The sequence below is a fragment of the Tachypleus tridentatus genome, chromosome 8 (genome assembly GCF_004210375.1).
Source record: "Tachypleus tridentatus isolate NWPU-2018 chromosome 8, ASM421037v1, whole genome shotgun sequence".
Taxonomy (NCBI): domain Eukaryota; kingdom Metazoa; phylum Arthropoda; class Merostomata; order Xiphosura; family Limulidae; genus Tachypleus; species Tachypleus tridentatus.
The window spans coordinates 35,446,081-35,460,069 of record NC_134832.1 but is presented as its reverse complement, the minus strand read 5'-3'; the positions used below and the strand labels follow the sequence as shown (position 1 = coordinate 35,460,069).

Genomic DNA, 13,989 nt, shown 5'->3' with positions numbered 1-13,989 from the left:
AACTGCACCTTATCTGTGCTGAGGAGAGCTGATGGCATAAGTGAAAGGTGGTGAGGAATGTGGAGAGTAGGAGGGTTATTGTTTGGAAGGGGAGTCACCTTCCATAAAAATGTCAGGTAACTCTCCTTCTGAGGTTCTTTCTCTTTTCTGTCTCTTTGCACTGCTACAACCTGCTTGAGACTCACTGGACCTATTTCTCACTGAAAACTTGTCTAATGAGGTTTGTTTCTGCCTGCATTTTAAAATGTTTCTGAAGTAAGACATGGCATTGTCATTGAAAAGGTTTATGCTGTGGTTTGCTACAGCTTTTTCATGGTGAAAATTTTCCACAAAACTTTGTAATTCTCCCCATTTTCCACACATTTCCTTGATTAGTGAACTAGGAACATCCTCCCTTCTCTCCTCCTCATCTGAAGACACTTCCTCAGTTGCTTTCTGTTGCTGCTTCTTCTGAAGGTCTTGGAGTTCTTCCATGGTGAGCTCAGTGTTGTGGTCTTCCACCAACTCCTCCACATCATCACCACTCACATTCAAGCCCATACACTTGCCTAGTGAGACAATATCCTCAACAACAGGCTTAGTCTCAAAGCCTTCAAAGTTTCTATCTGCTACTGAGTCTGGCCACAATTTCTTCCAGGCTGAGTTCATAATCCTCAAAGACAATTCCCTCCAGGCTTTATCTATGATCCTCAAGCAGTGGAGGATATTAAAGTGATTTTTTCAGAACTCTCTGAGGGTTAACTCTGTGTTAGAGGTCACTTCAAAGCACATTTGAAACAGTGCTTTGGTGTAGAGTTTCTTAAAGTTCGATATGACCTGCTGGTCCATGGGCTGAATGAGAGGAGTCGTGTTAGGGGCAAGAGCTTCACCGTAATGAAACTGTACTCCTCCACCAACCCATCCTCCAAATCTAGTGAGTGGCAACTGTTTTACCGTGAGGTAATTCTTTACACTTGGGGCAAACACTTCATGGACCCACTCCATAAAAAATTGCCTGGTTGCCCATGCTTTACTATTAGCCCTCCACATGACATTTAGTTTATTTTTCAGGACATTATTTTTCTTAAAAACACTCAGGTTCTCAGAATGGTACATGAGCAAAGGCTTAAGTTTTAAGTCCCCACCTGCATTACTACATAACAATAGAGTTAACCTGTCCTTCATTGGCTTGTGTCCTAGCAGTGACTTCTCCTCCTTGGTGATGTAGGTCCTCTTTGGCATTTTCTTCAAAAAGAGGCCTGTTTCATCACAGTTGAGCACTTGTTGGGAAATAAAACCCTCAACTTCTACATAGTCCTTAAATCCCTAACAAATTTATCAGCAGCGTCTTTGTTAGAACTGGCACCCTCCCCATGTCTCACTACACTATGTATGCCACTTCTCTTCCTAAATTTTTCAAACCACCCCTACTAGCCTTAAAGGCATCACTTGTATCAGCACTCATTCCAGGGGTGTTTTTCAGTTGGTCAGCATGCAACTGTTTTGCTTTCTCACAAATGATGGTCTTAGAAATGCTATCACCAGCTAACTGTTTTTCATTTACCCAAATCAACAACAGTTTTTCTACCTCTTCTATTGTTTGTGATCTTTGTTTCATAAGCACTATCACTCTTTTTGCAACATCAGCTCCTTTGATGACCTCTTTATTTTTCAGTATGGTGCAGACTGTAGGCTTTGCCATACCAAACTGTGTAGCAAGGTCAGACACACGAACACCACTTTCATACTTCGCTATGAGATATTTTGTCACCTCTATTATGGCTCTAACAACTTTTCTTTTTGAGTTGCTGCTTTCATTATCCTTCTTTGACCTCATGGTGGCTTATTTAATCAGAATATTTAGAAAAACAACAAAGAAAAACAAGAACGTTCACAGCAGATTTTAGCGGTGGTGTGGGCTGAGTGACAGGTGTGGGTAAAATGTTTTGGGCAAGCTTGGCGTGGGTCGAAGGGTAAATTGGGTCATTAGTCGGGTTATTTTGGGGGTTCGGGCCACAATAGCTTGGTTCAGGAACCGAGTTTATGTTCGACAACCGAGACATTTTCTTCTCAAACAATATGTTCAAAAACTGAATTGTTCGAGAATGGAGTCGTTCGAGAACTGAGGTACCACTGTACTTACTAAGGATGATACAAGGTTTAAGTTAAATATTATTAGGGATGTGCTTTGAGTAGCTTGAAGGGAAATTATATGCTAAGGAAAAGCTGTATCTAAGCAGGTTAGGGAATTTACTGAAATGGCAGTATGCAGATATGCTTTTGAAAAGTGTCTGATTCAGAACTTTTTTTCCAAAACATAGTATCTGCTGAGACTATAGTTAATTGCTGATCTGTAGAGTTTCCAGTCTTTGCTCATCTAAGAATTGAAAATGCTTGATCTAGTCTTCCTTACCTTTTGCAAATTCACATTTGCAACTTTCTCCATCAGCTTCAATGCATCTTCCATATAGGTACTGTGTATAGGCACCTCATTTCAATAATGTAATCACGTTTTTCAACAAAGCATTTAGCACGGTTTTTATCAACAGGAGAATTATGATTATTTACTATTTATGCTGTGATTTTGAACATGGTTGGCATTTATGTGGCTACATTTTTGTTTATATTTATGAATTATGTAACATAGAAAATCCTTACTGTAATATGTACAGAAGAAACTTAAAAATGCTGTCATGGTTATTGAGTTAATGAGAATTATATGCTAAAGAAGGTAGTGCTCAATTTCTGCATTCATGAGCAGATGTAATGTTCACAATATTTAATGAATGAATGTGCATGTTCAGGCTTTAAATTGGTTTAAGGTATGTAGTTATATTTTATTATGCTTAGAGAAGTTTCCATTATTGACATCTTTTTTTAAAATATTTTTCAAGAAATTTAATAGACAAGGCCAACCATTGGTTGTATTCTCAACCAGAGTGGGAATCCAAAACATGTGAAAGTATTGAGTTTAAAAGCTATGCAGGTCAGATGATTCAAAGTGAAAAGATGGTTTACTATGAACGAGGAGAACACCGAACATGGTTTGTCCGGGGGTTGAGGTTAGTTCTTTCATTGTTTTTCTGTGTTACAAGTTTTTAACCTTTAATAAAATAATTATTGGTGGTATCAATCTTATTGCAGTCTATCATGTTTGTATGAATCCTCTTAATATATTAAAGTATATTAAAGGTTCATGTGAATGTTAACACTCCTATGAAAAGACGTTTCTAGTCCTGATTTCTTCAAGCCCGTTCCCCTGGCTGTGGTTTCGCTAGATAGTAGATAGGGACAGTGGGAATCTCGTTAATCCATTCATTAATGGATTTAAATGGCAATTTCATTTAAATACAAAATTATTAGCCTAATATTAATAACCTTTCAAGTTGCTCTGGGGCCTATTAGGCCCCACTTTTCGTAGGAGTGTTAAAAATGGTTTTTATTCTTCACTGTGGTGAGCATTTTTTCCATGTTTGAAATGTAAGCAGTTGTGATATATCAACTCCTTATAGTGAAATTGTAAATAATAGCAAATGTTACACAATGGCACCATAATAAATAAGCTTGTAAATATGATTATATGCAACTGAACGTTTTTCATACCATCTTGTGACATATTTTATTTTACTGTTTGCCAATTACTGAATAAAATACCAGGCCTAATCTCACATAAGTATCTTTTTAACGCAAGAGCTGTCCAGCACTTTTTTTTGAGTAACAGAGAAATCACAGTTACCAAATGACTCTTGTGTAATACTGGCTTGTCACATGTGGGTAAGAAAGGGTGCACTTTGTATTTACAGTATTTGAAACCTGGTGATAATTGTTAATTTGCAATTGTATAAATTTTAACACCACACTTCCCTGTTCTTACAATATTAGCTGTTCTCATCCAGTGCTACAAATTTTTTAATTGGGCATGCTAAAAGCCGTCTGCTCTCTGTCTATTTGAATTGAATGATTCCAACATATCACGCATGTAAATCATTATGTGTCACTACCAGCAGTAGGAATATGACATACTTGTGACACATGTAACTATCTCTGTGCCCCTACTGAACTATCACTTGTTTGATAGTACTTGTGCTTAGACTTGTTCTTTGTTGTTTGTTTCTTTCATCTTTGTCTTTTAGTATACTTGCAAAGTGGCATTCATTTATTTTCACTTCTAGTTTCCATCAATTCAATCCCAGTTTATTACAGTTGCATTGTTCTTTATACTTTTAATTTGCTGGTTGACTCTTTCTCCAAAGTTTTAGGTACCACTTTGGGTGTCATACCTATGATTAGCATGGTAATATGGCAGAAAATATATCTGAATTTATTTGCCAGGAGATGCAATGTTACATAGGTCAAACTCTAACCCTAGACCTTATTCCACTTCTTCCCAAACAAGCTGAGCCTGCTCAGGTGGTTTAGGACTGGAATTTCCCATTTCCATTTCCTGATTTTACCATGCCTTCTCATGCCCCACATAAGGAGTCAGTAAGGCTTCATACTATCTTTTTGCATTTCATTTCTCAGATATGCAATGTTTCATCCGTTTCCCCCATTTGTTATGAACTGTGTCCTTCCTTACCACATGACCAATCTTCTCGCCCTGTTTGGTTTTTCTCCCTTCTCTGGAAATTTGGATACATGCTGACCTCACAGATGAGTGATGGAGATAGCATTAGCCCCAGAATATCCTATAAGTCTGACCCTTACGACTCTTTTAGAGTATCTCTGAATTATCCATTTACTCTCTGAGGGTCTTCACTGAAGTTCTGAGGGGTTTTCTGGGCACATTCTTTCCCTTTTGTTTTCCACATTGGCATGTTTTTTGTCTTAGGCTCTGGCTTTACATATGTGGTTCTCTGTTGTTGGGACCTTTTGGGTTGTGATGCAAAGTTAATTTATGTCTGTTTACTGTTTTCTTATTTTCTAGATTTACATATGGCCCCATTTTGTGGGAAATACTTTTTTGACACAATCTCTGAGTCTTTTGAATTATGAGTTCCATCATTTCAACAACAGTCTACCCATATTTCTAGTTTCTCCCCTTCCCAACTTTTACCTGTTCCTTTTTTCTTTCTGTGCCTCATCTTATTGTTTCCTTTAACAATGCACATCAATTCACTTGTTAGTTCTGGTCTAGTGGGAACTCAGTTTGTTAATTGTATTCATTATGGGTATCCTTTCATCAAGGATCATTGGGTTCTTTGAGTTTTATTGGAAGGATATGTAATCCCACCTCCCATGTTTCCTTTTCTCTGCCTCTGGATCATATGAACAGCCAGTGTCTTTTGGAGACATTTCAAGAACTACCTCAGCAGACCATTGAACTTGTTCTTTCTACATCCTTCCCTAGTTTTTATTTTCAACTATTTGTCCTTTTTAAGAAAACTGGGCCTTTCATTGATTTGTCCTGCCTTAATTTAATTACTTTGTTGAACTGCACTGTTTTACCATAGTCATTTCTCATGTTACCATGTATATTTGCTTTGTGCTTATGTATGACAGAGATGGATGTTTCCAATGTTTATCTCCATATCTGTTTATGATCATGATCTTGTCTGTATGTTCAACAACTTTCATTTTTGGGAACTCTTAGTTCATCATGTCCCTTCAGCTCTTTTACATTCTGTTTTCATGGTTCTATCAATCTGGGGATGTGGTCTTCATTGATATCACTGGTTCTCCTAAGTTGTGTGCATATGAAATCCCTTCAGAGGGCTCTTTGCAATCCATGCAACCTTGTGTGGGACCCCTTGTCAGCTTCATTTACACTTTTACCTTCCTTGACAGATGATCTGCATTGGTGGTTAGAGAAGGCCCATACATTTCCTCTTCCTTGTCCAGGCCTCCATCTTTTCATGGGCACATCCTTTCAGGAGGCTTTGGGTCATTGTACTTAAATGAAAGGTATTTGCATATCAATGTCTTCAAGCTTCTCACAGTTTTTCTAGCTTTGAATCACTTCTTTCCTTTTGCCAGATGTTGTCTAGTGATGATTCATTCTGACAATTCTATGGTGGTAGCTTAAGTTAATCAACAAGACTCACCCAGTTGAAATATCTTTGTTTTCAAACAGAGTCTACATGCACCACATTCACCATAGTGTGTGTCACATTGATTGCTTTCATTCTTTTAGCAGATTAGTTTTCCTACACCATTCAAATATCACTGATGAAGTGCTCTTTAGATTCACTTGTTTTTTGGTGGTTTTGCAGTTGTCAGGTTTTTCACTGACAAAGCTAAATCCCCCATATACCTCAGTCACAAGTTACCCCTCTTTTGGTCCCTGATACCTCATCTACAGACTCTGGCTGTTAATGCCTTCAACCAGGATTGGCCCTACAAATTCCATTATATTTATCCCCTTATCCATATTTCAAAACAGCTAGTATGGTTCTGTACTTTATTTCAACTGAAGTTATAATACCCATACTAGCTGTCTTGAGAATACATTTTAACTTCAAGTGGGTTTTTCATCATCACAAACATCCTTCTATCTGATTGCTTCATTGGATGATCTTACTCATCCATACCATTTCATGTAGAGTCTTTCTGATTGCTTCTTATTGGTCAATTCAAACATGGTTTCTGTTATTACAACAACTGCAACTTTAACCTCTGGTACCTCTTCCTTTGTCCCTCCCTTCCTTCATCAGTCTCAGTTACCAGTTCTTCATTCAGTCATCCATGTTCTTTGTTTTGATGCCTGGCTTTTATCCTGTCGTTGGTGAAGAGATGTGGTTTCTCCCATTGAGTAGCTTTCCTTTTAGCTCGTTTCTTACATTCTTCTTAAATGAAGGTGTATCTGTGAAATGGAAAATGTTCCATGTCTGTGATTTGGGGATTACCCACTGACTGACCTACTGTAACTCAATTGGCAAGAGTTTTTTCACATGGTTTTAAAATAAGGGTCTTTGGTACTCTTGCTATCACAGAGCTTTATCCCATACTTTTCATTTTTCATAATGCTTTTGATTTTTCTTTTCTTCTCTTTACCATGTTAATGTTCAGTTTCTTCTGGATTGGGATACTAATGTGGCCTTCCATTCCCTCACTTTAGCTCCATTTGAACCACTTTTCTTGTATTACATATTTCACCTTTCTCTTAAAACTCATTTTTTTTCTGTTACCTTGAGAATTTTGAATGTCTTACTTGTTTGTTCGACATACACTATCACCCTACCTATCTTCTTTATCTAGATTGTTCCTTCATTCCAAAGACTTTGGCAACTAGGGAGGATGGCTCCTCCTTTTTAGCTATTCCACTTCCTTCTATTTCCCATTTCTACACTCATATCAATCTGGATAGACTTCTATGTCTTGCCTGTAATTTTCATTGTCATATTGCACACATGCCTTCCTTACCTCTCTACTTTGGTAGTTTTCTGTTTGAGATTTTTTTCCTCCTACATTTACCAGTTGTAGTTGAATTTGATTCAGTTGGCTTATTTCTTCTTTTCTTCTTCCTCCTGTAATTTGTACCAGGTGTCTCATCAGAACTGATACCACACCTTTTCCTTCACATCTCCACTTCAACAACTTTTGAAGGAAATCCTACAGTTAGGCATGTGGAGCACACCTAATATGTTCATCTTTTGTTATCTGCATTATATCATGGCCCCTTGATTGATAGATCAAAGCTAAGAAGTGTGATGCTCATGAATCAGAGTGGTTCTTGATCCCTCCAGTGTCGTGAACTTGAGATGAAGATTGTATGATCCTCTTCCAACCCCCCTTGAAGTGAATTCCTATACTTGGTGAGAGAACTTCCCGGAGAAGTTTCTCTACTTTCAGTTTACCTCCTCTGGGATTTAAACATCCACCCATGTGTTTGCCGTGCATGGTGACCTGTGAAAGGGAAGAAAGGATCCTAGTGATTGAGGGTTCCTATCCCAACATGCCACTTTGGCCTTGAATTCTTTGAGGTGGCCCCCCAGGGTCAGTCAGCTGGTACAATTGGGCTAGGGTCAACCAAGTACCAGTGTTGGACTTTCTTAATGGAATGGGTGTTGTGCACATTGCATGTCATGTTGGTGTTTAGGTATAGTGCTCATGAAACACTGGCATTGCTGCAGTGTCCTTGTTTAGCACTGTAGTATATCCTCTCATAGGGCTCCATGGTGAATGGTGTCATTGGACACTAGATCTTTCTTTTTGCATTATGGATCCCTTAAAGTAAAATAATAAAATAACAGCTCATTGGCAAATGACCACATCTTGAAGACTAAGCAGCAGTGAACTCTTGTATTCAAAGACCATTGGAGATATACCCATTGAGGTTACTCTACATGCTACTTCATAGGCATCCCACGTTTTCAAATTGTATTTCTTTTCAGTGGGCCTGTGTCCATGCTTGGCAGGTAAGACATCAAAGCATCTGTTCTACCACCAGCTCCAAAATCATATGGGACAAGATTTGGAAGGTCAGTGAGCAATATTCTTTTCTCCCCATTCAATCTCACAACTAGCACTTCTGTTTCATGCCCTCTTCTTGGCTATCAAGCCTTGGGGCAAAGCAGTTGCCACTTTACTTTATTTTGATTGTTTTTAACCAGATCTGGCAGGAGAATGCTTTTCTTGATGCTTGGTGCCAGGCTATTGTACTCCATTTATCTGAGCCTGGGAAGGATCCTAAAATTCCTTCAAAATACTGTCCAATTGCTTTGACAAGCTGTTTGTGTAAGATGTTAGAAAGGATAGTTAATGCTCATCTTGTTTAGTTTCTGAAATCAAACAACCTCCTCTCGCCCACCCTGTGTGGATTCCAATGACAGCACTCCACCATGGACCACCTGATTCGACTTGAAACATTATTCAGAGAAGCTTTTCTCAAACAACATCTTGTATCAGTATTATTTGACATTGAGAAAGCTTCTGATACAACATGGAAGTATGGCATTTTACGAGACCTCCATATAGACGAGTGACTTGGCCATTTGCCCATTTTTATTAAAAACCTTTTAATGGACAGGCAATTCCAAATTCATGTGGGTTTGACACTTTTTCATTTTTTTCTACAGGAACTTGGAGTCCCTCAGGGCTGTGTTTTCAGTGTCACACTTTTCAGTATAAAGATTAATGCCATCACTGAACAACTCCCTTTTACTGTTTCAAATGGGCTTATGCTGACAACTTGCACATCTTATATCAGTTGTTGAACATAAGGTATATTGAGCAGCAGCTACAGACTGCTCTCAAACATTTACTGAAGTGGACCAAAACAAACGATTATAACTTCTCTCCCTTGAAAACTGTTTGCATGCACTTTTGCCACCAATGGGGTATTCTCTCTGATCCTGAGCTTCATATTGGTGAAGTTGTGCTACCTGTGGTCCCTGAGATGAAATTCTTAGGGCTTATCTTTGACTGTAAGCTAACTTTTATACCACACAACAGGCAGCTACTGGTCAAAGGTAAAAGAGCACTGAATATCTTCCGTGCCCTCTCTTCCACCACTTTGGGAGTGGAATGATGTTCTATGGTAAAGATATATTGTGCTCTTATTTGATCGAAACCAGATTATGGATCACTGGTCTGTGGCTCTACCAGGACCTCAGCCTTAAAGATGCTGGATCCCATTCATCATCAGGGACTTTGGCTCTGCACTGGTGTTTTCCATACTTCCCCAGTTCAGAGCTTATACACAGAGTCTCATGAACCTCCTCTACACCTCTGCTGTTTGCAACTGTTTTTACTGTATGCTTTGCAACTTAGTTCCTTACCAAAGCATCCCACCTGGGGTTGTGTTTTCCTTCCTTGGGGGGGCCATGCTTTGTCAGAACAGACGATTTGCCATTGCTACTTTTGGCCTTCGTATCCATGTACAGTTGGATGAATTGGATCTGTTCTTGGATAACAATGCTGTATCCACTGGTCAGCTCATCCCACCATGGTTTATAACAATCCCTAAATGTGACCTTTCTTTAAATCATCTGAGAAAAGCAGATAGTTCCAATTGGAAATACTGTCTATTATTTGCTGAACATCTTTTGAACCATCCTAACTTTCCTATTTATACAGATGATTTGAAATTAGGTGACTCTGTGGACTCTTCCATAATTTATTGTGGTGTGGTGGTTGCACACAGAATCCCTTTTATAGTTTCTGTGTTTGCTGCTGAACTGTATGCCATTTCTCTTGCCCTGGGTCACATAGAAGCTAAGCAGTACTAAAACTGCAGTATTTTTACCGCCTCGTTTTGTTCTCCACTGGCCCTTGCATCGTTTCATGTTCGTTCTCACCCTGTTATTGCCGATATTCAAAACCGACTGGCCTATTTCTCTTTAATATCTACTTCTATCCAGCTTTTCTGGATACCAAGCCACATTGGTACTTGCAGGAATGGGCTTGCCGACACTGCTGTTAAATCTGTCTGCTCTGGCATAATCACTGCTGTGCTTGTTCTCTACATTGACTATGGTCCTGTATTTAAGGCTTGGCTCCATGCCATTTGGCAATTGAATTGGAGTGAGCAGTGTGATAACAAGCTTTTCCAAGTAAAACCCTCTATTGGACTTTCTTCCATAAGGATCAGAGAGAGGAAGTTGTCCAAATTAGAGGATGCATTGGTCACAGTTTTTTTAACTCATTGTTTGCTTTTATCTGGGACTGATGCACCAATGTGTTTTCTGTATAAGCTACATTTTACTGTCTTGCTGTCATTATGACTCTCAATGACAGCACCATTTTAAATATATTTTGTTCAAAGGTTTATCCGTAAAGTTGGACAGCGTTGTTGGAGATGGTGACACTGTCCACCTTAGAAATGTTTTAAATTTTTTAAAGGCCATTAATCTTTTTAATGCAATTTTTTTTTTAAATTTATACATTAGAGCTTTTTTAATGTGATTCCCTTTCAAGAAAATAGCTGTAACATCAAATAATTGAAAACCAGGACTGGAAAGGCCAACTTCAGGTGTCTAATGCTGCTGTTTGAACGACCCATTAGTTATCCTGCCAAGTTATAATAATTAAAATTTTACTACAAGTCTTTTAAAACATGAATTACTTTAAGTTCTGAAAATGGCCATAACCTCAAATAACTCAAAACCAGGACTGGAAAGACCAACTTTAGGTGACTAATGCTGATTTTTGAACTTACCCGTTAGTCATTCTGGTGAGTTACAATAATTACAATTATGCTACTTAAAGTCCTTTACAACTTGTTTTACTGTAGTTTTTCTCTTACTGCTGTAGACTAGATGTAAAAATTGGATTTAGTGCGATTTATGTTTTTAATTCAAAAATTACTTTGTTTTGTTTTCCCTTAATTTCCTTTTATGAATTTTACTAACTTTAATTTTAACTTTTTACTGGATGTTTGGTGCAGGTTGCCTTGTTGCTTTGCACCATAGAACACCAAACCAACCAACCCATATTGACCTTTCAACAGTACCTGGCTAATATTACAGAACTTGTAGTTATGTGTTTTACGTGCACTTGTGTTACTTTATCCATGAATATAAAACCAGCTTTCAGAAAATGACCCCTCTTGGCTGTGTTTTAGTGGACTAATATATCGTAAGATAGTTACATTTAAGTTTCAATACATTTTATATGTATATACACTATTACTATGTAAAATAAATATTTGAACAGGATTTACACCTCCAGGCTTTCATTGGGAACTACTTAATGAACTGACTCTGTCTTCTTCTGATATTCTCACTTTATTTCTTAAGTATTTACTATCATTTCCTGACTCCATTGTCTTCTGTCTCTTTCTATACATTTTTGCTTAAGCCTTTTGAATGAAGAAACCCATTTTCTTCATTATTTTATTTTATTTCCTCCATGAGGGTATAACTGGGGTGACCACACTATATACATTGATGTATCACTTGCATACCTTACTCCCACACTGTAAGCAAGGGGACCGTAGTGAATGATGGTCAAAGAGGTGAGCCCTTCTCCCACTGCTGGTTTTTACCCAGGTAGAGGAGGTGAGCACATAAGGTACAGTCTGAACATATCCCAATCTCACCATTCCTATTGGCAGTCTAATAGCTTGAGTGTGAGTACTTGGATGATCATATACCTTTCCTGTCCATCCTTGGAACACAATTATGGATTTTTAGCCTCTTTTATTCTCATAAATGGACAAAGAATATACCCTGAATAAGATGAGATAAAGTCCCCCATTGGTGTGTCTCTTTGAAACCCATACTGCTGTGTGTCACATTTCCTGGGCTTCCTTCAGATGCTATCTGGAGGGAGCTCTTCTAGCTAACCTTTACACTGGCTTCTCCACACACTGAATGTATGATTCTAGCTACTCTGTGTTGAGTTGAGTATTCATTTCTTTATTGCCTCATCATAGTATGAGAATTAAAAAGCATGAAGGTAGAGAGAGGCACTTAACATGGAGCTATGTTGCATTTCTGTTCATGGAAATTTCTGTTGTATGATTAAATCTTCATGCAGTGGTGCAAATTCATGAAAGACTATATGGGATTTGTCACAAGCTTGTTAGCTTGTAAAACTTAGTGGTATATCATGGGAACTTAAAAAAAGTTACTTTATGAACAGATGAGCATTTATTGAACATACATTTTCAGATAAGAAATTTTTAACTTTAAACACATTAAAGATGAGTAATTAATATTTTCTTGTTAAAAGCCAATATTTCATTTCCTGATGCAAAGGAATTTTCATACATTTAGTTACTGTTATGTTTCTGTTTTTGTCAGTGTTCAGTTTTTAGCTTATTTGTGTAAATGAGCTTTATAAGCAGATTAGAAACAAAAAACAGAACAACTGAGTTGAATTTAGTAAATATATGTTGAATTAATGTTTTCACCATGAAAAAAACATTCATTAAATGAGGAGGGGGATATAGGTACAGCTATTCTTACAGAAATAGAAATAGGTACTTTCACAGGGATCACTCTTTAGGATTACATTAACAAATATAACATTTAAGAAAATGTTTTACTGAACAAGGTTTTCTGATTTTACAAATAACCTTTTAGGTTTCTAGTAAAAACCAGAACAAATCATCTCAACCTTCTATTCTGAATAATACATAATATATTTTGTGCAGGAAAAACATTTTATCATTTAATCATTAAAAAAAATTTATTTTTCTCACTAGATTGTGGATTGTTCCTCGTACCGACTCTAACCGTCCACCTCAACAACTTGGATATGTCAACCTGGTACCTGAAACTACAGGAACTTCAGGCTTTTGGGGTTTCCCAACATTTGAAACACTTGATTGTCTTCTTGCCAGGTTCAATAGTTCTTTACATACAAATCCATTACCAGGTAGATAGCTAATAAAACACTGCTTTAAAAATAAGTGTTTTTTTCTTCAAGATTTTATTTTCATCAGAACCCTGGTAGCTCACAGGACGAATATCAGTCTATAAATATTTTATATACAGTGTTAGTACTAGCAAGAGTGTAAAATTTTGGTCATTTTAAAATGTGTGAGATTGTTATACATATTTATCAATGTTGAGAAAATTGAACAGTAGACAAAGATAGGATTCTAATTTTAGTTGAAAATTAAGATGGTATTTTAAGATAAAAGGAAAAATTCTTGTGTTGATTAAATAGTAAGTTTTTAATCGGTTTCTCCAATAGCATTTTTTTACTTTTTATAAGTATGAATTAAAAACATTTATACCACCAAATATAACAGTTTAGTCTAGGGTAAGTACTTATTTCCAAAGTAATAATTTATGTTTATCTCAAAGGTAGAGTTTTAACAGTAGAATCCCAGGAAATGAAAATTCCAAACTTCTCAGACTTTGATCCTGATCGTTCTTTTTGGTCAGAACATGGTGACAGGCAACGTCATTTTCTGTTTGTCATAAGAATCTTTTATGAACATGGTTTACCAACTGTTGAAGACATAGGTAACTAAAATTTGCATTATTCAACTTTTTACCAGATTTGTGTTTCTCCGATATCAAATTTGTTGTGATGGTTTGAAAAGACAATGATAGAAATGTTGTGACCATTATTATTCACAAACTTATGTAACATTTTAAGTTTGTGGTATTTAAT

General features: G+C 37.2%; 1 protein-coding gene across 2 annotated transcripts in view; it reads left to right on the top strand.

Annotated features, from left to right (window-relative positions):
- LOC143222167 (uncharacterized) overlaps positions 1-13,989 on the top strand; it is a 61,004-nt gene that overhangs the window by 14,978 nt on the left and 32,037 nt on the right. For both annotated transcript variants that reach the window (XR_013012045.1, XM_076448238.1), the window contains exons 2-4: positions 2,874-3,041; positions 13,070-13,242; positions 13,677-13,838. Coding sequence is in view for 1 of the 2 variants with exons in the window: in XM_076448238.1 (XP_076304353.1) it covers positions 2,874-3,041; positions 13,070-13,242; positions 13,677-13,838 (503 nt within the window). In the remaining variant the exon portion in view is untranslated. The remainder of the gene's footprint in view (positions 1-2,873; positions 3,042-13,069; positions 13,243-13,676; positions 13,839-13,989) is intronic.